General features: G+C 38.1%; 2 protein-coding genes across 16 annotated transcripts in view; one reads left to right on the top strand and one right to left on the bottom strand.

The window, feature by feature from the left end:
• Positions 1–7,727, top strand: part of FIP1L1 (factor interacting with PAPOLA and CPSF1) — a 50,730-nt gene extending 43,003 nt beyond the window's left edge. For 7 of the 13 annotated variants that reach the window (XM_060188058.1, XM_060188053.1, XM_060188055.1 and 4 more), the window contains 3 exons: positions 5,528–5,599; positions 6,376–6,513; positions 7,414–7,727. In XM_060188058.1, coding sequence (XP_060044041.1) covers positions 5,528–5,599; positions 6,376–6,513; positions 7,414–7,561 — 358 coding nt within the window. In that variant the 3' untranslated portion in view covers positions 7,562–7,727. The remainder of the gene's footprint in view (positions 1–5,527; positions 5,600–6,375; positions 6,514–7,413) is intronic. The other 6 variants (XM_060188062.1, XM_060188063.1, XM_007539708.3 and 3 more) reach the window with 1 other exon arrangement.
• A 970-nt stretch (positions 7,728–8,697) lies between these two features.
• LNX1 (ligand of numb-protein X 1) overlaps positions 8,698–25,643 on the bottom strand; it is a 221,676-nt gene continuing 204,730 nt past the window's right edge. For all 3 annotated transcript variants that reach the window (XM_060188050.1, XM_007539715.3, XM_007539716.3), the window contains 4 exons: positions 17,013–17,190; positions 14,169–14,397; positions 10,066–10,224; positions 8,698–9,408 (listed from right to left, as the gene is read on the bottom strand). In XM_060188050.1, coding sequence (XP_060044033.1) covers positions 9,273–9,408; positions 10,066–10,224; positions 14,169–14,397; positions 17,013–17,190 — 702 coding nt within the window. In that variant the 3' untranslated portion in view covers positions 8,698–9,272. The remainder of the gene's footprint in view (positions 9,409–10,065; positions 10,225–14,168; positions 14,398–17,012; positions 17,191–25,643) is intronic.

Genomic DNA, 25,643 nt, shown 5'->3' with positions numbered 1-25,643 from the left:
TCATTTTTACTCACATTTGCAAAGATCCTGTTTTCAAATAAGGCAATTAAAAATACAGTTCAAGTTCAGTTAAATTTCAACAATGTAGTACATACAGTATTTGTCTTTAGACTTCATAGTTTCTTGAAAGAACACTAAAAGTTTTGTTAAGACTTACTAAAATGGGAGTCGGGCGGTAGCGCAGCAGGTTAAGCCCAGGTGGTGCCAAGTGCAAGGACTGGTGTAAGGATCCCGGTTCGAGCCCCCAGCTCCCCACCTGCAGGGGAGTCACTTCACAAGTGGTGAAGCAGGTCTGCAGGTGTCTGTCTTTCTCTCCCCTTCTCAGTCTTCCCCATCTCTCTCCATTTCTCTCTGTCCTATCCAACAACGACGACATTAATAACAACAATAACTACAACTACACTAAAAAGAACAAGGGCAACAAAAGGGAAAAGTAAATAAATATATAAATATTTATAAAATATTTTTTAAAACACTTACTAAAATAACTAAAAATTATAGTTGTTACTTTCTTTTAAAGGTAGCTTGCTAGCTTAAATGTACTCAGGGTGAAAGATGAAGTACCATCAATTTTAGCACATCTTTGCCAAAACAGTTAAAAATGAAGTGGGTTATAAAATTTATTATTAGCAATATATAGTTATATATATGGAACTATAGTTCCATACCATGCCCACCACCACAGTTCTGTTTCTCCATCTCCAACTTGCTCTTTGCTAAAATGAAATATCTATATATGTATTAAATATTTATTTTCACACAAACCTTGGAGCTGAAAATTCCCCATATCCCAAATAAGGAAGAAAGTTACTATATAACTTAATTGGTAAAAGGTAATCCTCACTGTCAGTACAGACAGCAATGTCACATTCAATTCCTGTCAGAAAAAAAGTCTGGCTTCATTTTTCTGCTCAGTTAAGTAAATTAATCTATATTCCCTGTCTGTGTTGGCGATACACAGAGCACAGAGTAGTAACAGAGTTCAAAATAGGATGCTGCCAGCCAACATTTCTTTGCCTTCAGAAGGTTTTTTCTTTCTTTTTTCTCTTTTACAAGGATAGAGAATAGTACAGCTCTCATCACTCTAGAATATAGCTGAATTAGAATGTCTAAGACACAAATCAAAATATTTCATGTGTTACTCCATACCTTGTCTTTAACAGGAAAATCTATAAGGCAGGTAGAACCAGAACCCTGTGGAAAAGCTGTGACGTTCCTTGAATAACATAGATCTGAGTGACAAGAATACTTCAAAATAGATACTCTTTAATGCCATACAGTAAGATTGGTGAGAGGAATACCATTATTACATAGGAGGTCAGCAATGCGATTGTGAGACAGAGGATTGGTTGGAGAATTGCAGACAGGATGTTTTGGTTGGAGTATATCATTAGGTGGTTAAGATTTAGGAAAGCATTATAAATACAAAAGTTGGCAATCTGGAAACTGATCTCCTGAAATTTTGTGAACTTCATCCTTTAGAGTCCAATGATTTATTCACTGTGGCATCTCCCCCACGACACTTTACTATCTAGCCTCAGTCTACCTTTCAGTTCTCTCCCACACCATGTTCTAATAATTTCAGCTCACTGGCTACTCTCCAGGGATTTCCACTGTTGTATACTTACTATATAACTTGTCTTTCCTCTCTGTCTTACAGACTTTTGGTAATTTTTCCAAAGTCTAGTTTACATCTGCCATCTGAGAGTTCCTCTAAATCCAAAATAAATTTCTTCATATGTCCCCTAAGCATTTTATATTGTTGTTTTACAGCATAGTTTTCTTACCACCGTTTTTCATTTCTGCATCTTTGTATTCTTTAGTAGTGCTGGCACATTATGACTGTGTCAGTGAGTAGATTTGAGTTAAGCATCTCGAAAGGATGAAGGTGTATATGGAGGGAAAACAGTTAACATAGCCAGTTTTTGAATTGAGTAAAAATCAACCTTTGTCACTATTTGAGCATTAAATTGGACATATCATTAACATATCAGTCTAGATGCCATTACAGTGTAAAAATGAAACATGTTAAAGATAACTTTTCTTCATCCCATGTGTTTTCATGTATGTAATAAATAAAAGGTACATAGATAGTCTTGATTTTGCTGGCGAGATGATGCAATTTATCAAGATGTGAGCATATGCCTGACTAGGAATCATTTGTTTTTTGTTAGATATGATCATCTAACTTAAGACTTCCTAGTCCAAAAAGTTCTTCAGGGATTTATCTAGTATGAATTTTGACTTACAAAATTAAGTTATGTGGGAGTCAGGCGGTAGCACAGCGGGTTAAGTGCACGTGGCTTAAAGCGCAAGGACTGGTAAGGATCCCAGTTCTAGCCTCCTGGCTCCCCACCTGCAGGGGGTTTGCTTCACAGGCGGTGAAGCAGGTCTACAGGTATCTATCTTTCTCTCCCCCTCTCTGTCTTCCCTTCCTCTCTCCATTTCTCTGTCCTATCCAACAATGACAACAACAACAATAATAACTACAACAATAAAAATAAGCAACAAAAGGTAAAAGAAATAAATATAAAACATTTTTTAAAATTAAGATATGTAAGCAGAGATTAATGTAATGAGATATACTGTGAATGTGTTTGAAGTATTACTTAAGTTTCAGCATTCTTATCCCTATATGTGCTCCCCCCCTTTTTATTTTATTTAGTATTAGAATTTGGGGGGGAGGAGTCCAATTAATATCATTTCTGCTGTATAGCAGGCACACAACTTTTGCTGAGACTATAGAAGAAAACTCAGTACTACTTTTTAAAATATTTTATTTACTATTGGATATAGAGAGAGAAATTGAGAGGAGAGAGGGAGATAGAGAAGGAAAGAGACAGAGCAACACTTGCAGCAGGGCTTCACTACTCATAAGCTTTCCCCCTGCTGATGGGGACCAGGGGCTTGAACTTGGGTCCTGGTGCACTATAATGTGTGCACTCAACCAGGTGTACCACCTCCTGGCCCTGATACTAGTCTTTAAGATTTAACTATATATTATTACACTGATCAATTTAGTAACTTAAAACTTGGGGCCAGAATAGTTCATAATAAGAAACAGAGTAGGAATTATTAATTTTTGTCCCAAATATGACTAATAATAGTATGATTTATATAGAAACACTAACAGTTTGTTGACTCAAGGAAGTAAAGGTATGCTATATATTAATACATAGTGTTTGGTTAAGCTTGTTTATCTGGTAGAACATGAGCTTTTATCTGTAGTCACTTAAGTGCATGATTCTGTTGTTTTCTTTTTTTTTTTTAATCTTTTTTTTATTTTGCTTATTTATTTATTATTGGATAGAGACAGAGAAATTGAGGGGGGTGGTAGAGAGGGAGAGAAAGAGAGACACCTGCAGCCCTGCTTCACCACTTGTGAAACTTTCCCCCTGCAGGTGGGGACCAGGGGCTTGAACCTGGGTCCTTGTGCACTGTAATATGTGTGCTTAACCAGATGTGCCACCACCTGGCCCCCGATTCTGTTGTTTTCAAGGGCATATTTGAGGTAGTGTTGTCTCTAGAGCATTAAATAGCTTAATGCAAAATGTGGTAGAAAAGATGATACAGTTAACTGCTAGAGTGCATAATATTTATTTTTTAATATTTATTTATTCCCTTTTGTTGTCCTTGTTTTTCATTGTTGTAGTTACTATTGTTGTTGTTGTTGTTGGATAGGACAGAGAGAAATGGAGAGAGGAGGGGAAGACGGGGAGAGAAAGATAGACATCTGCAGACCTGCTTCACCACTTGTGAAGAAACTCCCCAGCAGGTAGAGCTGGGGCTCAAACCGAGATCCTTTTGCTTTGCACCACGTGCACTTAACCCACTGAGTTATTGCCCGACTCCCAAGTGCATAATATTTCTTTGTATAAAGGATATGCTTATAAATTGATGGCTGAATTCTGGCTCTTCAATTCCTAATGTATACTTGCACAAATGTTTATTTACGATTAAACCACATCTTCTTTTCAGACTTAAGTTATAGGGCACCAGGAATCAGTACTTATCTATATGTGAATGAAAGTGCAAGGTCAGAGAGGTAAAGTGTGGGGGAGTTTTTGTTGTGAATTACAGGAATAAAGTGTTCTAGAAAATCCAAATGAAGTATAAGTAAAGACCTTTTTTTTTTTTTTTTTTATGAAGACTGACATTTTAGCAATATGGCATTTAGTTGTATGTGTTATGTTACAAATTATAGGTCATTGTTCTTAAAATTACACACCAGTTTTAACATCTGTTTTTTAGGCAATTTAATTATTGACTGAAAAGAAGGCTGCTTATGAAGAGTGTTTGAAATGAGCACTAATGATTTCCAGACCCAGAGAAGTCTTTGTACTATAATTCTTTATCAGAATAGGAGGTAGTAGAAGGGGTCTTTACATTTGTGTATGAGACCAAATCTACCATCTGTACTTAAGTTCCCATCATATGACTACCCTTAGAATCTGAAAAAAGACCTCTAGTTAACAAAAGATTGCTAGGGCAAGGGGAAAAGAGGGCTAAATATGGCATATTATGAGGTAATCTACCTTAGTTTATTCTATAAATCCAGTTGGAACCATTTTAAAGGAACTTTTAATTATTTTTAGAGGTGTTTTGTCATTGTACCAAGAAATTTAGCTTTCAATTTATTGATGATGTTTAGCCTTATTGTTAGCTGCCATTTGTTAGTAGGGCCTACCCACTCTTATACCAAGCACTTTTATAAATGTTATTGCCAATTCTCTTACAGCCCTGAAGAAGATTGTTGCCAATTTTACACATGTGAAAACTGAGAGAGGTTAAGTAACTTACCCTGGGTTGCACATTTAATAATCGACAGAAACAGGGTGTGATTTGGTGCCTGCCCAGCTCACTGCTCTGCTACTGCCATATTGTCTTTCAGGTGACACACTTTCACCTTCCAAACACTAGATAAAAAGTGTACACGTGTTATCTGTATGTACAGATGGCTGTGTATCCATATGTGTATATTATTAGTACATGTTTTAATGAAACATTTTAAAATGTAACACAGACAGTAACAACATGTTGAGCAATATGACATGACTTTCAGCATACAATTGTTGAAATCATTACTTTTGTTAGTAGATTTTCATTATGCTGATTTGTTCTTTTATATGGTTATACTTTTACCTGTTCTATATCCTGTGCCTCTCAAGTTCCTTAATATGTTGGTGTTTCATTCAGATAATTAATTTGTATTTATCAATTCTAGAAACTAAAACTCTTCAGCACACAGTGCTTGAAAAGATATTTTTATTCATTCTAAGTGAGTTTATTTATGCTAGGGTGTAGAAAATGACTTTGATGGTGAAGCAAAAAAGGAGAAATGGGTTTGGGGGATTGGCTTAGAGGGTAGATACGCATGCTTTTCATGCGTGAGGCCCTGGGTTTGAGCCCTAGCACCACATGAGAGCACCAAAGACTGAATCGGGAGGAACTCCATGGGTGGTGGAGTGGTGCTTTGGTGACTCTCTCTCCTCTCTTTCTCTCTCTCTCTCTCTCATCAAAAAAAAAGAAAGAAAGAAAAAAAAGACATGGAGAGAAGAATTTCAGTTAAAGGACATGAAAAGAAGACAGGTCTAGGAAGGTAAAGGAAGACTATCCTCTAACTCTAGTCATCAATCCCAGTCTCACCAGTTCATTCTTTCCAAAAATCAGAAAATGGAGGTACAGCATAAGTTTATGCATTTGAAGTGATTAGTCCTATACCTCTCCTCCCCACCCCCACCAACACAAAAAAATCATGAAGTAACGGGGATATATGTTAGAATATGACTATGTCCACAAGCAGTTTGTGGATATTATATAAATTGCTTTGATGCCCCTTTTCATTTTTTACCTCTTTATTAGATGAATACTCTTTAAATCATTGACAAACTTAAGAACCTTTATTTGCTTTCAACCATGTGTAACCATTGTAAGTCAAATTATTAATATATTTTTAGCATCTTAGCTATGTACATAAGATTGTACAAATAACATAAGAAATTTGGCTGGACATCTAAACCATAGAAATGTGCTTTTCATTTTAAAAGGGATAAAAGAAAATGAAGCTGCCGATTAATATTTGATGAGATCCCACTAGAAAAAAAATATTGTTATAACTGAAAGCACAGAATATAAATGGTTCTTTAACATGATGTATAATTATGTATTTTGTATTCTTACACTAGATGTAGTATTGATTTGGGAATAGAACTGTTTTCCTCTTAATTGAATATTTACTTTGCACCTGATCTGCAAAAGATGCTAATGTGGGGGCTTCTGATTGGGACTCAGATCACATCTCTTCTTTCACAGTATGAAGTCATTGAAGATCAGTAATCCAGTCATTAAGAGAACTTCTTTCTATTACAATTCTAGTGATGAAGAACGTTATAGATATAGGGAGTATGCAGAAAGAGGCTATGAGCGACACAGAGCGAGTCGAGAGAAAGAAGAGCGACACAGAGAAAGACGACACAGAGAGAAAGAAGAGACAAGACACAAGTCCTCTCGGAGGTTTGTTCTTTAGCAGAATGGTGAATCACTCTGACATAAAGAGAGAAATTGATTTGACTTTATGGCTATGAAAGCAGACATTCCCAAATAACCGGCAATACATTTCAGAGTAATCTTGAAATACTTGGTTTCTTATAGGCTTTACCAAAAACTAAGTCTAATTATACTATGTATAATACCCATTACTCAAAATTAAACATGAAAATTAAACATTAATTTCTTTGGGAAAAGAGGGCTCTGTCATATAAGCTAATCTTTAACAGGAAAAAAAAAACCATAGGAAATTTGAGAAAATTCAAGACTTACCTTGTAGTCTAAAAAAAATAGCAATTAAAGGGGTCAGGTGGTGGCACACCTGGTCGAGTATATACTACAGTGTACAAGGACCTGAATTCAAGCCCCTGGTCCTCACCTGCAGGAGGAAAGCTTCACAAGTGGTGAAGTAGAGCTGCAGGTGTTTGTCTCTCTCTCTCTCTCTCTTTATCCTCCCTGACTTCTCTCAATTTGTCTCTGTCCAATAATAAATTAAAATAAAAAAATTAGCTATTAAATTATGATTGAAATTAACTCAGCACTTTTTGCCCTGTGGTACTACTTCAGTTTCTGATCTGAAGTTTTTCAGAGTAAAATGTGTGGGGCTTGGAAATCTAGAATATTAGTGAAGGTAAGCCTGTAATGCAAGTATATCGTGTATAAAAGTCATTTAAACTGATTACTCTCCAGATGTGTTTTGGGAAAGAATGAATTACTTAAAATCCAGAGCTATGTTGAGACTTGTTTGAGCCCTGGATATTAAGTAATTCATTCTTTCCCAAGTAATACAGTTTGCAGACTGAGTTGGTTTTTGTTGCAACTTCACCTAAACTTTTTAAAGATGCACACAACTTTTCTTTTCTTCAGTAATAGTAGACGTCGCCATGAAAGTGAAGAAGGGGACAGTCACAGGAGACATAAGCACAAAAAATCTAAAAGAAGCAAAGAAGGAAAAGAAGCTGGCAATGAGCCTGCCCCTGAACAAGAGAACGCTGAAGTCGCACCTGCAGAATAGGCATAGTTACATAGCCTTTTGTGTATAATAGTACCAGAAATAGATGCTATAAATCTTATTTTTCTGGATAATGTTTAAGAAATTTACCTTTAATCTTGTTATGTTCATATGCAAAGTTGGCCTTACTCCCCCCCAAAAATAAATAAAAGTAAATTTTTCATGTTAAGTTAAAGATCTCTGTCCTGTAATATTTAAAAAATAAAGATAGCAATGATTTTATACCTTAAGAAGTAATGAGTCATTGAATCACTTAGGGAATTTGAAGACCTGTGTTTAGCTATGTACATTTACAGTATGTGAAGGCCAAGGCTCTTTGTTGGCCATAGTTTCCTTGAGTTAATCAAATATTGGTCTCTTAAAAGAAGTTGCATTGCAGACGGCATCAGAAGGCACCTCTGACTTTTGAAATTAGTCTTTTATAATTAATTATGTGGAACTGTTGCTTAGCATACTAAAGAACACATACAGTTTTTATCTGGCAACTTTTTAATATAAGTTTTCAGTATTGTAAATTTCAGTTCAGGATTAAATGGGGACCTTTCATATGAAAATTAAAACCTAAAGATAGTTGGGTGACTTCTGTGAAATAACTTGCCATTGGTGTAGTTTCTAACAGGCATATGGAACGCTGATTACTGATGCAACTTTGAATTTTCTCATGACCATCTGTGAGGGCTAAATATCCAGGGCTAAACTGATATGTTTTCCAAGGCTCATTGGTTGAACAGTATGTGGAGTTTTTATATCAAGTCTGTATGATTAATAAGCGGCAAAAGCTTTAGATTAGTCATTTTGTATTTGTACTGAGGAAAACACAAATTTCGGGACCAGGTGGTGGCGCACCTCGTTGAGCAAACATGTTACAGTGCGCAAGGACTCAGGTTTGAGTCCCCAGTCCCCACCTGCAGGGAGAAAGCTTCCTGAGTGGTGAAGCAGTGCTGCAGGTGTCTCTCTCCCTCTCTGTTACCCAAGATTTAAAAATATATACCAATTTCCAATTCTGTGAGCTGTTCAGGGGTATGTTACTTGTTAGTAATGATAACAACCTGGTTTTGAAAGCATGAATAATTCATTAGAACTTTTTAATAGTGATAACAGAAATAAGGTTGGTATCACCCACTAAAAGACAAGTACAATTTCTGGAAAAAAAATTTTTTTATTTCTCATTTCATGAAAAGCATTTTTCAGCAGTGCAATTTTAAAATTCTGTGACTTAAGGTTATTTTTATGATATCTATAACTTAGGGACAAGGGAGCTAGAACAGTGATAGCACATGGAACTTGCACAAAGAGGTCCTACCAGTATCCAGAGCTGATGGGTGCTCTGGTTCAAAATAAATAAATAAATAAAAGGTCTATAATTTACCCACTACAGACCTTAGCATATACCAGTTTAAGGTCTATCTTTAACTTTATTGTGAGCATATGAACAATTCTAAGATCGTTTTTATTCATTAGAAAAATATAAACTTAAAAGTTACAGAATGAGAATTCCTCCACGCTGAATAAAAACTGTTAGTAATGTTTGTTTTGAGAATTAAATTTCTGAGGTGTAATTGGCTGTCATTAGACCACACTTTACTTGGCATTAAATTTTACATTTTTACAGTGTAACTATTTAAATACAAAATTGACAAGATACAGTTTTTCAGCATGGCCTATTTGTGATTTTTCTGTTTTTCTTTTTTTTTCCCTCTGTCTTATCATTTGACTATAAAAATGTGCCAGGCCAGGAAACAATAGTGAGAGTAATTTTTCCTTTAAGTTCCTTCAGCATCCTTGCCAAGCAAGCATGTATCATTCCCGATGTACTTCTTCCATTGACAGCAAGAAGAATATCGCCACATCTAAAAAAATAACAATACTTAATTAATATATAGATTTGTTAATGAAGTTGGTGAGACTTTATTTGGCAGTGCGAGTTTCTGCTATATTTGTCAGTTTTATTTACTTGTAACTGCAGGTTTTCTTTTCTCCTCACTTGAAATGCTATCATTACAATATGTGCTAGAAAGGATGCAAATACTAGGAAGCTCAAAGCAGAGGAAATTACAGTTATCTTAAGAGTTATCTTAAGAGTTCTTAGACACTGACTGCTAATAATTTTCAATTTCTTAGTATTTGAAAAAGGTTTATTTCTTTTTTCTATTTTTATATATTTTTTCCCTTTTGTTGCCCTTGTTTTTCATTGTTGTTGTTATTGTTGATGTCGTCATTGTTAGATAGGATACAGAGAAATGGAGTGAGGAGGGGGAGAGAAAGATAAGACACTTGCAGACCTGCTTCACTGCCTGTGAGGTGACTCCCCTGCAGGTGGGGAGCCAGGGGCTTGAATTGGGATCCTTAAGCCAGTCCTTGCGCTTTGCGCCATGTGCGCTTAACCTGCTGCACTACCTCTTGACTCCCAAAAGGTTTATTTCTTAAACTATTCTTTCAATTCAACCTAAACTTTTATGTGTATAAACAAAATATTTGAATATAAATTTGTTAAATTATATTATTACCTAATTCTTCCATCATTGTATGCCGGTGTTCCTTCCACAATGGATTTGATAAAAAATGGTTTGTTTCCATTGTATTCTTCATAGCCTCCTACAATGCAGAAGCCCAGACTTCCAGCTGTGTTTCTTCGTAATATAACATCTTTACAGTTGTACAAGTACCTGAAATAGAATTTAATTGTTTTGTATGCAGTTAGGCTTAACTCTTAGCACAAAGGTCACTGGGCTATAACACAATTTTGTTTTCCATAGCTAACCACTACATCGGCTGAATCATTTAATTTAAAGACAGTGCCTAAGTTTACATTAAACAGTTGGCTATGTCTAGATTTTTTGGGGGGTGGGGGGTTTCTCTAGATTCTTGGTGATGAACTAAAAACATATTTATGAAAGTCACTTAAATTTTTCTGAATATTGATAGTCTTAAACATATCCTTTGGATAAATTAATTTGAGTGGTAAGAATTTAAACCTAGTTAATGATTTGCTGAATTTTTTTCTTCTGGAAATTTCAGTTTACACGTAGTCACACCTGTTTTATAGACTGTACAGTAGAAAGCAGACATAAAATGAATGGAATCTGAAATGCATGGAAGGATCATAATGATTCATATTAAAAGGGGGGAGTAAACTGAATAGCAGGTCATGAAAGGAATGTATGGGGAACAGATCCTCAGTGAGTAAAATCCTAGTTAAAGTAAAAAATGAGTTGGAAGAAATTTTCTTTTGCTCCTGTGCAACAGTTAGACCAGCATTAACATGGAAGCAGGGTAGGTGCAAATGATATCACAGTTCTGACAGAGGTGGTGTGCCTGAAGCTGCATATGTGACTCAAACTCTTCCAGTCCAGGAAGTAGCTGGAAAGAAAGTTAACATTTTATGTTGGTACGATCGATCGAGATATGGCTGTTTTATTTATTAACTGTATCCTAGAAGACTGCTTTTAAAGGAAAGTCTTTGAAGTGTTTTGTTAAATGATAAAGTTGGTGATATTTTGTTACTGACCTTGCTAATCAGTGTAACATGAGTTTTTTTTTTTTTTTTTATGATGTAGCTAACTTCCACTTGAAATAAAACAAGCCTTGGATTTGTTCGGGAAATAACTTTAAAGTGTGTAACTAAAATCAAACTACATAATTCTGTTTTGTATCCAGTGTCATACATTTATTTATAGTGACCTGTTTCATTCACTGAAAATGACATCTGACAAATTGGTTGTCCTATTAACTACATTTTCTACTGTAAATTACTGTATCTCAGTTTTGTTGGAGCCAAAGTGTGTTGATACACACGCACACAGAGAGAGAGAGAGAGAGACAGACAGACAGGAAGAGGGAGAGAAAGATTAAACTGATCACAGCACCAAAATCATCTTCACTTTGTGTAGTGGGAGCCGAGCTTGAATCGGGGTCAAACACAGCAAAACGGCATACTATTCAGTAAGCTATTTTGCCTCAAAAATTCTTAACTGTAGCTGTGAAAGTAGAAGATGGAGAACAACCTATGTATCCACTACTAATAGGAGCTGGCTCACCAAATTATGGTGTATCTATGTAACAGAAATACCATAGTTGGGTCATGGCTTGCCCAGTAGAACACACACATTGCCAGGAGAGGACTAGGGTTAAAGGCCCAGGTTGCCACCTGAAGGGGGAGATAAACTTCACAATTGGTGGAGCAGTGCTGCAGGCGTCTCTACCCCGTTCTCTGTCTTTCACACTCTATCAAAAAAGGAAGAAAAAAAAAAAAGAGACAGAAATACCATTGTTACAGAAAAGGCTGAAGCAGCTTGTGTATTTAGCTCTGAAATGATAATACATGTTCTTAGACCTGGGGTTGGGAGTGTTTGCCAGCATGTGTGTTTATTCATATAGGTAAACCAGGGATCAGCAAACTACAGCCCCGCTCTTTCTACCTGTTTTTGCTTTAAATAAATACATACGTATATATATATAATAAAAATGAAAAAATTACTTCACATACCGTCTATGGTTGCTTTCATGCTACAACAATAGAATTAAATAGCTGCTGGTAGAGGATATAAGAGCTTAAAACCTACACGAAGACGCTTTTCAGAAGAAGTCTGCCAACTCCTCTAACACACTGCTTCTGACAAAATAAGAACCAGTAACAGTGCTATTACCTCTTGATCAGCTGTGAGGGACAAAGCTAGATTTACTCTCACTCTGTGCCCTTTGCTACCCTTTGAATTTTGACTGCTTACATTACTATGGGAGAGGAGTAAGGGCAACAGAAATTGCTTGTGCCTGAAAAACAGCATTATCTCTACAGGTATCATTCACACCTCTTTTCTATTCCATTAATTAAAGAAACAGAAATCTTTGGTCCATACTTCCAGAGGGATAAAGTATAGGGAACGTTCCAAACAGGCAAAACGAGAGCTATACTCTAGCAAGAGCAGTAAAGCTCACATAAATAAAAGAAAGGCAGAAAGCCAGTAATTTGAATAAAATTTGGAATAAAAAAAAAGAAGCATCTCACATTGTTTTATACAAATGTATGACAAGGAATTACAATTATATGACAAAATAGTTTCCAAGGGTATACTTAACAGGATTACTTGAATAGACTTCAGTTTCAAATTCTTTATTCTACCCAAGTTCAGGTCCAAAGTGTTTGAATATTTTTGAACTGCTACAATGTTCAGTTTATAACTGTTTAAAAGTGCACTGACTAAATAATTTAGGTAGAGGAGATAGCAAAAAGGGCCTAGGCTGTCTGAGGCTCCAAAGTCTCAGGTTCAGTCTCTTCTGTATCTCTCCCTCTATTAAAATAATAAGATATAATTTTTTAAATAAAATATTTAGCTCAAAAAGGAGTCTAGATCAGTTTATATTTGAGAAAAAAAAATACTGAAGAAAGAAAAAGAAATGGAAGTGGCCCAAGTTTGAACCAAGCCCTCGCCACATGTTTCAGTGCTGTGGTATCTCTCCCACTCACTCTATCTGAAAACTTGGACCAGGATTGATGATGCCCTGGTGAAAAAAAAAAATTCTTAATTTTTCTTAATGACTTTTAAAAGTGCAATAAAACCAAACATCTTGCTTTTAATTCACTTTATGGCAACATGTCATCTAATATTTAAGTTTTTGCCACTAGGGTTTTCTCCAGAGCTTTGCACCTTCACAAATCTACTGCTCCCAGCAGTCTTTTTTTTTTTTTAATTTTTTTATGATGGGGCTGAGAGACACCACGACACTGCTACATTGCTCATGAAACTATGTCCTGCATGGTGTTCTCATGGGCCAGTGGGTCAAACCCAGGTCCTCACGTGATAAAGTGTGCATTCTACCAGGTGAGCTATCTCCTGACCTCTAATATTTAACATTCAAATCACACATTTGGAACTAGACAATCCTTTGTAGTTTAAGAGTTTGTGCTCTGGTGCAGGCCCAAACTTATCTGTCCTTTGAATATTTAATTTCTATATAGAGGTATATCTTCAGGGCTACTCCCAAATCTTTTCATGAAGTATCTTTAAGTGAGGCAATTCAAAGCTCACTGTCAGATTCTAGCTACATGTTGCTAAAATGACAATCTATCTGACGACTGAAGTTTGCATCTTTTGCATTAAGAACTTCTCAGGAGTAGAAACCAGGGAGACAGAACCCGACAAACGCCCTCAGTTGGTGTACGTTTGCACATCTACCTGGGTGATGATGAAGTGTCCTGCTGCACTGCTATCTTTCGCCAGGGCCATTTGAATGTGAAAGGACTCCACAGAAGAAAGCCATCCTCCATGCAAGTTCCCAGGGTCCCAAATGTGTGCTCCAGCCTGCAGGCTGGATTTCTGCCCCTACTTGTTAGCTGAGCTCTTTGCTGTATCAGCAGCAGATATGGCAGCCTTGTGAGCTCCAATGCCTAGTAGTGCTTCCATGGCTAGGCTTTTATCCCTGGACTAGGATTTTCGCTCATAGTTTTTGTCACAAAAGGAAAGACAGAATCATTTCAATTAGTCCCACAACCAAAGTATGGGTCTCATTAAGATGCTAGCTCCATGACTCAGCCCAAGAGTGAAAATGTGGTCTGAAAAATGCTGTTGACATCCTCCCATGCCTCCCCCAAGGATGGCACATTGGGACTCACCGTGGTAATTCCAGCCACATGACCCAGGAGGGGGACCAGTCAGCGGGTGGGGCCATGTTGTGGTTGGAATCCAGGGTTAAAGGGCTGCTGCCATCTTCCTGGGACTCACATTCTTTGACTTCCAGGGCTGTAAGTACCACCGAGGAGCATGTGCTTTTTAATAATGCCACAGCCTCACTCCGGCTGACCTCTGTTAGTTCAATCCCATTCACATTCAACAAAATGTCACCTGATGGTCAGAGGGGCAGAAGCCATGGTCAGTAAGAGTGCCAACTGGGGTTTCTGTGTCAAAATCAAAGAGTCAGGGACTGCCTGGGATGCTGGGAAGCAGTGTGTGTGTGCACGCAGGGGTCGGTGAGGGGGCATTCTTCTAGCGTTTGCCCGAACGCTGAACATCATCAGCACAAGGCTGGGTTCCCATCAGTGAGCATGTCTTATGACACCACTTGGTCACAGTATGTGGGGCTTTCTAATGTCCCTATATCTATGGATGCTTGACTCTTGCTTTGAAAAAGGGAGGGAGGGGGAGTCAGGCGGTGGCTCAGTGGGTTAAGTGCATGTGGCACGAAGCTCAAGGACCGGCATAAGGATCCAAGTTCAAGCCCCCAGTTCCCCACCTGCAGGGGAGTCGCTTCACAGGCGGTGAAGCGGGTCTGCAGGTGTCTTATCTTTCTCTCCTCCTTTCTGTCTTCCCCTCCTCTCTCCATTTCTCTCTGTCCTATCCAACAATGACAGCAATAACAATAACTACAACAATAAAACAACTAGGGCAACAAAAGGGAATATGTAAATAAATATTTTTAAAAAATTTTAAAAGGGAGGAAGGAAGAAAAGAAGATGAGCCTTGTTAACTATTTCATTGGATATTCTACTTTTCATTCCTCTTGGTTTCCTATTTTTAGCATAAAAGCTGATCATTTGGCAAAAGCACTCAGCACCCAGAGTCCTGTGTGTCAGGCACCCAACAGATATGAATTAAATGTATTCATGAGATGTCTATAGCTGGTCCAAAAAAAAAAAAATGGGCCTGAAACTGTCCTTGAAGTAGAAAGAAGTGTTACTATTTCTAGTCATGGTAGAGGTGGTAATAGCTACTACTGGTCCAACAACTCCGAAATGTGAGACCACTTCCACACGTTATTCATATGTGTCTCCACTTCTGTTATCTTGCTAACAAGTCACTTTTTGGCTGACCTCATCATTCTCTAAGTGTGTAGATGAAAAAGACAAGTGAGGGAAACTACCTTCAGGAACCTTCAAGTTCTGTTTTATCTGCCTTGGAATGTGATGATTTTTACACAGAATAATCACTGCAAGAGTGAAAGAGAGAGGGAGAAAGATGGATAGACCTTGAGTTCTTTCTGATCCCAAAAGAAGCAGTATGGGGTGGTGCATCTGGCAGAGGACACACATTTCAGTGCATAAAGAACCAGGTTCAAGCCCCTGGGCTCCATCTACAGTAGAAGCTTCAGGAACAGTAAGTCACTGCTGCAAGTGCCCCCCCTTCTTTACCTCCCCTTTCCCCCTCAAATTCTGTCTCTATGCAGAACAAGTAAATGAAATATTTAAAAATAAATTTAAAAAGCAGTTTTATGTTGTGTGACTGAATCCCTTAAGATACCCCTCCCCGACTTAGGCTGACAAACTGTTTTTCAAAAAATTTCATATTTTCTCTCCTGAGTGTGAACTTTTCTTTTCCTTCCTTCCTTCCTTCCTTCCTTCCTTCCTTCCTTCCTTCCTTCCTTCCTTCCTTCCTTCCTTTCTTCCCTTTTGTTTCCCTACTTGTTTTATTGTAATTATTGTTGTCATCACTGTTGGATAGGACAGAAAGAAATGGAGACAGGAGGGGAAGACAAGAGAGGGGGAGAGAAAGACAGACACCTGCAGACCTGCTTCACCACTTGTGAAGCGACTCCCCTGCAGGTGGGGAGCCCAGGGCTGAAACCAGGATCCTTATGCCGGTCCTTGTGCTTTGCGCCACCCGTGCTTAACCTGCTGCGCTACCGCCCGACTCCCTGAGTATGAACTTTTCAGTGGTATAATTGCTCAGTGATCTGAGCTACCACCACATGTGAAGTGACAATATTATTAAGGAATCCCCCCCCCAAAAAAGAATATCCCAAGACACAATTAGTCAAATACTTTGATAACCAATGGGAAAGTACTTAAGCATGCTATTTTCACCTCAGAAGTATTCACTGACTCAATATTTGTCTAATTATTTCTCTTACCCAACCCACAAAGTGGAACAATTCATGCATGAGCTTCATCATCAGATCAATTCAGCAAAGAATGACGTGGCATGAAAGGAACCCAGTTAGACTTTTGAGACAACATACTTAAAACTGTATCCCTTCCCTATTAAGACTTGGTATATTCTGCAGGTTCTAGCAGTTCATGAGCAAAATGGCTCATGTTAACTCAGATGAGCTGAGGGAGGTCAAACACAGATGAGCAACTATTCCCAAACCAATTATGGCCAATGGGGAACAGATGTTTATGTCAGATTACCCTCGCATTCTTCTTGTTAATTCTGGAGGCAGTTACCTAGCCCAGCAGGCTGCTAATTCCTTTAACAGTTTGCCTCCCCTGTACATGAAGTCTCTTCATTTTTACCATTTTTTTGTCTTTTGTAAATATTTATTTATTCAGTTATTGGATACAGAAAAACTGGGACAGAAAAGGGGGAGAGGGAGAGGGGAAGAGAGAGAGAGAGAGAGAGACTTGCAGCACTGCTTTAACATTTAAGAAACATCCCCCTTGCAGGTGGGGATCAGGGACTTGAACCCGGCTTTTTGTGCATGGTACTATGTGCGCTCAAGCAAAAGCACCTGCACTTTTTACCTGTTTTTATTCTTCCATCCCTACTTATGACTCCTCCAGGCTCTACACTGATGACGTAGATGGGCAAGTCCCACTCCCTATGCGAGGCTCCCCCTGCCACCGTCATGCCGAGAGATTCGCTGGGGTCCTTTTGGACACTGACCACCTTCTCGTGGCAAGTGACAGCAGGATGCAAGGGCTGAAGGCACACAAAGAAAAATAAGTGTGATTATTTGCATTTCTCTGATAACCAGTGACTGAGCAGTTTTTTCATATGCATCTCTTTGGTAAATATTCTGTCCATACCCTCCCCCAAATGGGGTCATTGATGGGGTCATTTTTTCCCAAATTTGGTGAGCTCTTTATATATTTTTGGTTATTAGTCTGATGTATGGCAAAATCTTCTCCCATTCAGTAAGAAGTCACACACACACTGAGCTTTGTCCCTCAATATAATTGCATGGTCTAAAGTTCTACAGACTGACTCATCTTTCAAGTGGGACCGCACAGAAAACAGGCCAGAGAACACAGGAGAAATAATAAACAGCGTGAATGAAACCCAGAATGTTTCAAGTGGCTCATTTACCTTTTTTTTTTTTGTATTTGGCATTTATTAATTTCAGTCTTATTTCTCTACTTTTTAATAGTGACTTACAAGACTATAAAATAATAGGGGTTTAATTTCACACCACTCCGACCACCAAAGTTCTGTGCCCCCGTGGGCTTATTTATTCTGACAGTAGTGAGTCAACTTTTCATAAAGCTCTTTTCATTCATAAACATCAAGAATTTGATTTAAATTTTCTGAATTTAATTTGTGCAGATAATCCAAGAAATTCTCAGAAAATGAATGGATTTCACAGGTACCATTCATGAATATGTAGCTTTCCCCCAACTAAACATATTTACTCTGATAAGTATGAGTAGTCTGAAGTCATTTATATCCTTTAATCACACACAAATTGACTGTAGACATTGCATGCTATGCCCTGGGGACCAGCTTTTGAAAGTCACATTGAGAGAATTGTGATTTGATTCAATCCCACTAAACTAAGAGTATTCTGAACCACATGCAGCATTATCCTAAAGCAGTAGAGTAGGATCAAGGGTATTGCTTATTGATGACTACACATGCCAGTTGATGTTTCTAACATATTGCCCTCCTTTCCGCCCATACGGTAAATAAGACAATGAACATGATATTGCAAAAAAGTATTATTATTATTCCCTAATAAAGTCTATGGAGCACATTGACATAGCTTATAGTTGTATTTAAAGAAAGAAGACACTAGACTAGCAAGATAGCTCATCTGGGAAGGTGAGTGCTTTGCCATGTGCATAACCCAGGTTCAATTCCCTGGTACACCACATGAGAGTACTATGGGCACTGGGGGAAGATTTGGTGCTGTGATATTTCTTTTTTTTCTTTTAATTAAATTGCCTTTTTAATTTTTTTAAATCTTTATTTATTTGATAGAGACAGCCAGAAATTGGCAGGAAGGGTGAGATAGAGAAAGAGACAGAAGGACACCTGCAGCACTGCTTCACCACTTGTAAAGCTTTTCTCCTGCAGGTGGAGACCAGGGGCTGAACCCGGGTCCTTGCACACTGTAACATATGAATTTCTTTCTTTAAATACAAATATGAGCTATGTCAATTTGCTCCATAGACTTTATTAGGGAATAATAATAATACTTTTTTGCAATATCATGTTCATTGTCTTATTTACCGTATGGGCAGAAAGGAGGGCAATATGTTAGAAACATCAATAGGCATGTAGTCATCAATGAGCAATACCCTTGATCTCTTGCTCTCTCATTAAAATTTGTTTTAAAAATATTTATTTACTTATTTATTTCAGATAGAGACAGAAGTTGAGAGAGAAGGGGAAGATAGACTGAGAGATAAAGAGAGACACCTGCAGCACTGCCTCACCATTCATGAAGCTTTCTCCATGGAGGTGGGGACTGGGGACTTGAACCAGGGTCCTTGCACACTGTGATGTGGTGCTCAACCAGGTGTGCTACCACCCAACCTTTTCTTTCACACTTCCTTTTTTTAAATTAAATTAATTTTATTTTTGAGAGAGATGCAGAGAGAGAGAGAGAGAGAGAGAAAACACCAGAGCACTGCCCAGCTCTAGCTTATGGTGGTGCGGGGGATTGTACCTGGGACTTCGAAACCTTAGGTATGAGAGTCTCTTTGCATAACCATTATGCTATCTATCCCCGCCACTCTTTCACACTTTATATCTGAAAAAAGTCAACCTGGAATGCTGAAGCTCTGGCAATGACAAAAAATAAGATAAAATAAAATAGAATTGGAATAAAATCAAGGTACAGGACAACTATATTGCCTTTTTTTTTTTGTCTCCAGAGTTAATTAATGAAATAAGTCTGCCTATGAACTGTATATGGCTAAAAGAAATGCATTGGGGCTGGGTGGTGGCACACCTGGTTAAGTGCATATGTTACAGTTCGCAAGGACCCGGGTTCAAGCCCCTGGTCTCCACCTGCAGGAGAAAAGCTTTACAAGTGGTGAAGCAGTGCTGCAGGGGTCCTTCTGTCTCTTTCTCTATCTCCCCCTTCCTCTCAATTTCTGGCTGTCTCTATCAAATAAATAAAGATTTAAAATTTTTAAAAAGGCAATTTCATTAAAAGAAAAAAAAATGCAGCTGAAAGGAAATTATAACATTTACCCGAGATTTCTTTAGTTTAATAAATGTGTCACTGAATGTCTTTGCAAGGTCCCAAATTACTTACAAAATAAACCAGAAGAGGCAGTGGATTCTCTCATGCTTCTGCAGTTTCTAAAGACCTGATTTCGAGCCCCCACTCCCCACCTGAAGGAAGGATGCTTCATGAGCATTGAAGCAGGTCTGCAGGTGTCTTTCTCTCTCCCTCTCTATCTCTCCCTCCTCTCTCAAGTTCTTGCTGTCCTGTCAGATAAAAATAGAAAGGAAAAAAAAATGGTCACTGAGAGTAGTAAATTTGTAGTGCAAGCACCAAGCCCCAGAAATAACCTTGGTAGCAAAAAAAAAAAAAAGAAAGAAAGAAAAAGAAAAAAGAAATAAAAACTGTATAAATTCTTTTGTTGTAATAAATATCACTTGGGTAGTATGCAGATTGGTTAGACAGCCCCTTTGGAAAAAAGAAACATTTATCTACATAAATGGGTCAGGACAAACTGAGGTTAAACTTTTTTTTTTCCTTTGGCCACCAGGTAAGTTATTGCTGGAGTTTGGTGCCAGCACTACAAATCCACTGTTCTTGGTGGCCTTTTATCTTTTTTATTTCTAATTTTTATTAAATAGGATGGAGAGAAATTGATAGAGGAGAGGAAGATACAGAGGTGAATAGAAAGAAACCTGCAGATCTGCTTCACAACTTGTGAAATGTCCCTGCCCTGCAAGTGGGGAGTGGGGGCTTGAGCCCAGGTTCTTACACTTGGTACTATGTGCACTTAACATCATGTGCCACCACCCAGATCAGAAGGATCAACTTTGTAATATATTTTTATATATTTTTTTAAAAATTACTGGATAGAGACACAGAGAAATTATGAGAGGAGAGGGAGATAGAGAGAAAGAGAGATACCTGCACCCCTTTCCCCTTGCAGGTGGGGACAAGAGTTTTGAACCTCTGTCCTTTTGTATTGTAATGTATTAGTTTAATCAGGTACACCATGGCCGGGCCCCAAAGGCTCAACTTTTTTTTATATATAAATGTTTTATTTATTTATTTTCCCTTTTGTTGCTCTTGTTGTTTTATTGTTGAAGTTATTGTTATCGTTATTGATGTCGTCATTGTTGGATAGGACAGAGAGAAATGGAGAGAGGAGGGGAAAACAGAGAGGAGGAGAGAAAGATAGACACCTGCAGACCTGCTTCACTGCCTGTGAAGCGACTCCCCTGCAAGTGGGGAGCCAGGGGCTCAAACCGGGATCCTTATGCCAGTCCTTGTGCTTTGCGCAATGTGTGCTTAACCCGCTGTGCTACCGCCTGGCTCTCAAGGCTCATTTTTTTTTTTAAAAGCCTGGTGAATGAAACATACCTGGCAGGGGAGAAATTGGGTGTTATTCAAACCCAGGACTGACTCTAAAGTTATACTTCCTCAACCACACCATTCATCATTTAGAAGTATGAAATTTGTGTTATTAACTAATCTGGCAATTCTCAAATGACTATCAAAGAACACCAAAAAGGAAAAATTGCCCCTTTTTCTTCTTCTTCTTTTTTTTTTTTAAAGATTTTATTTACTCATTCATGAGAAATGATAGGAGAGAGAAAGAATCAAACATCACTCATGGTACATGTGCTGCCGGGGACTGAACTCAGGACCTCATGCTTGAGAGTCCAATGCTTTATCCACCGTGCCACCTCCTGGACCACCTCCTTTTTTGTTCATAAAAAATGTGACTACATCACTGACTAGAATAAAACACCAATGTAGTTCTGTCAAATGAAGTACATGATATAAATTACTCAAAAGCTGAAATCTATGTCTTCCTAGCCACAGGGTGCATTGTCTTTATGACTTTTATGCCTTTAGATCAAAATTCCTCGAGCCACCTTCTTTCCCATTTTCTGATGCTGCACTGCACAGTGTGGTTCTATTATTACCTAAGGCTCAATACAAATGACTGGAACACCTGGGATGCATTTCTGTTTTGTTTTTATATTTTGCTACTATTACTATTGAATTCCCTCCCATCCCACACTTTATAAGAAAGTTAATGGTTTACAGCACTATTGTTGACACATAGGTGTGACCTCTCATATCCCCGCAACCTAATAAGTCCTCTTTCTCCATCATATACCAGGATGCCAGAGTCCCGTCCTCCAGCCACCTCCCTCCCCCCATCTCTTCCCTTTCCCACCTTCTCCAGAATCCTTTGCTTTGGTGCAGGGACATGCATTATTTCTTAATGCATTTGTATGCCCTGTGTCTCACACAGTCCAGAGAGAGACCACAGTTAGGAATGGAAAAACTCAAGTCCCCCCAACCACTCCACCCCACCCCTCCCCGGAACCCTTCACACCCAGAGTTGCTCAACTTTGGAGGGGAAAAAGAAAATTAAACATCGCAAGATTCTGTGCTATCTTCCCACTCTCCTTTCCTACTTTGAGGACCTTAGGAGGCTCTGTAACATTTAAGAATATAACTTCTCTGTTCTCCCTGGTCTAAGCTTTTAAGAAAGTCAACATATCAAAGACTCAGCCTATGGTCTGTGCATTAAAAAATTTTAGACTTTCAATCAATTTTTCCCCTCTCATATTAATTAAATGGTGATTTATATGACTACAAATTAATAGAAGAATACATAAACACCATTCTCACCACCAAAAGACTGTGCCCATCCCATCCCCCTCCTCCCCAAGTGAAGCTGAACATCCACCCTCACCCTCAACCCAGAGATTTTTACTTTGGTGCCCTATTCCAAATTCAGTTAAATCCTGCTTTGACTTTCCCTTTCTGTTCTTCTTTCTCAGCTTCTGTTTATGAGTGGGATCATCTCATACTTGTCTTTGTCTTTCTGAATTATCTCATTTAACATAATTCCTTCTAGCTCCATCCAAGATGTGTCAGAGAAGGTGGGTTCATTGTTCTTAACAGCTGCATAGTATTCCATTGTGTATATATACCACAGCTTTCTCAGCCACTCATTTGTGGTTGGGCACCTGGGTTGCTTGCAGGTTTTAGCTATTACAAATTGTGCTGCTATGAACATAGGTATACAAATATCTTTTTGGTTGGGTGTTATGGAGTCCTTGGGGTATATCCCTAGGAGAGAAATTACTGGGTCATATGGAAGGCCCATGTCTAGCCTTGTGAGAGTTCTCCAGACTTCTCTCCACAGAGATTGGACCAATTTACATTCCCACCAGCAGTGCAGAAGGGTTCCTCTGTCCCCACAGCCTCTCCAACATTTGTTGCTGCTGTCCTTTTTGATGTATGCCATTCTCACAGGGGTGAGGTGGTATTTCAATGTTATCTTTATTTGAATTTCTCTAACAATCAGTAACCTGGAACAATTTTTCATGTGTTTGTTAGCCTTTTGGATCTCCTCTGTAGTGAATGTTCTGTTCATATCCTCTGCCCATTTTTGGATGGGGTCATTTGCTTTTTTGTTGCTAAGTTTGGATCTACCTGCATATCAAGTTTCAGGCTCAGGGGAAAAGAAAGCTAGTATAGTCATGGGCCCTTTGAAATACAACTAAAATAGGTCTACTAGCTATCTACAAAACGGAGACTCCCAAATCTTCATCTGCACTATTCCAACCTTTAGGTTCATGATTAGCCAACAATTTGTTTGCCTTTATATGTTAACTCTCTTTTCATCCACCAGGTCTAGATGCTACCATGATGCCAACCAGACTTCCCTGGACAGACAATCCCTCCAATGTGTCCTGGAGCCCTGCCCCACTAGGGAAAAAAAGAGTCAGGCTGGGAGTATGGATTGACCTGTCAATGCTCATGTTCAGCAGGGAAGCAATTACAGAAGCCAGACCTTCCATCTTCTGCACCCCATAATGACCTTGGATCCATACTCCCAGAGGGATAAAGAATAGGGAAGTTATCAGGGGAGGGGATGGGATGTGGAGTTCTGGTGGTGGGAATTGTGTGGAGTTGTACCCCTCTTATCCTGTGGTTTTGTCAGTGTTTCCGTTTTATAAATAAAAAGAAAAGAAAAGAAAAAAAGTACAACATTAAATATTTTCTTGGCAATAAATGAGATGTTGAATATTTCAAATGCTATGATAAATACCTTGTTAATACGAACAATTAATTTCATTATCGAGTTTAACTTTCCAACTTTGACTAAAATAAAGGGAGCTACTCATTTGAAAAAAATAATATAATTTCTCATGAACTAATTTAAACTGATAAAAATACATCATATATATTCATTATTGAATTTTTTGTTGCTGATTTCTTATGTTGTTTCACTTTTTTATTTTTTAATATTTATTTATTGTTGTAGCTATTATTGTTGTGATATTGTTGTTGGATAGGACAGAGAGAAATGGAGAGAGGAGGGAAGACAGGAGGGGAGAGAAAGACAGACACCTGCAGACCTGCTTCACCACTTGTGAGGCAACTCCCCTGCAGGTGGGGAGCTGGAGGCTAAAACCGGGATCCTTACACTGGTCCTTGCACTTTGTGCCACGTGTGCTTAACCCACTGTTCTACCACCCGACTCCCCTGTTATTTCACTTTTTACTGAATATTTCTCAGGGTTGTTAAAGTCAACACTTAAAACATATTTATATAAAGCATAAAGGTAAAAAAAAAAAGCATAAAGGTTAATGTAAGGTTAAAAACATGCTCTGTTTACATCTGTAGTTGAGTATTTCAATGTTGACTCCTTGGTCACCTCCTTCTCTCTTCCCACAGGGTAACTCTTATTTTTTAAGTTCTGAACTGGTTCAAAACTTTTCTTTCCAAGGGTCAGGCGGTGGTGCACCGGGTTAAGCACACAGAGTAAGAAGCACAAGAACCCGCGCAAGGATGGCAGTTCAAACCTCAGGATCCCCACCTGCAGGGCGTTCACTTCACAAGTGGTGAAGCACATGTACGGGTGTCTATCTTTCACTCTCCTTCTCTATCTTCCCCTTCCCTCTCAATTTCTCTCTCTCTTATCCAATAAAATGGGAAAAAATGGCCTTGAGGAACAGTGGATTTGTAGTGCCGGTACCGAGCCCCAGCGATAACCCTGGAGGCAAAAAATTAATTAATTAATTAATTAAATAAATATCTTACCCCCACATATCCTAGTTTTCCTTCTTTGGTATGTCTTTCACTCAGTTTAATCTCCTATTTTAAAAAGTCATTTATTTCCTAAATAAAACAAAACTTTAGTGGGTTCATAAAACACTAAGTTAAAGGGTCATGTAAGCCTTAGTTTTATCTTAAATATACTACTTTTTTGCGGGTCTGTATGAGAGAATTCCAAAAGGCAGACAGAACTATAAAACGAAAATAATCACAACTTCCCACTAGCCAGTCTGTAATGTATGCTGTCTAGGAATTGGACTTGTGACTGAGAGTTGTTGCAGCAAAAATTTGAACAATTCATTCTGACTCTTGTGATTCATCCTAGTTAAGTGGTAAGGTGATAAAAATCACCATGCTGGAGAAGCCTCATTCTTAGTGGCCTTGTGATATAGAATAATGACATAGTCTAGTTAATTAAGTACAGTTAATTAGATAAGGCTTTAATGAATTATGCTAATAAATGAATTTGTCATTAAATATCATCAGTTTAACTTTAACGTGGTAACATTTAACAATAGAAGACATCAGGGAACACTGAAATCATAAAATTCCAGCATGATATACTGGTCTGTTCAGACTGCTTCTTGCAAACAAATGGAATTCTGCAAAGAATAAATATGGATTTATGGTACATGGTGAGTTGAAGAAGACTATCAATTTATAGTATATAAAACAGAGATGCTCCAAAAATACGATGTTTCTTCCTGAACATATTGCTTAGAAACTCAGCTTCTGAATAATTCCAAACTGAAACATAGCCAGATGTGTCATATAGTTTTTCCTAATCTGTTACAATAATAATTACTTAATAGGTTCAGATACGTCTTTATTTCGTTTATATGTGACATGGCAATAGTATGCTATGTCAAGATGC

This window comes from Erinaceus europaeus, chromosome 3 (genome assembly GCF_950295315.1).
Source record: "Erinaceus europaeus chromosome 3, mEriEur2.1, whole genome shotgun sequence".
Classification (NCBI taxonomy): Eukaryota; Metazoa; Chordata; class Mammalia; order Eulipotyphla; family Erinaceidae; genus Erinaceus; species Erinaceus europaeus.
This window is presented reverse-complemented; position numbering and strand designations above follow the sequence as displayed.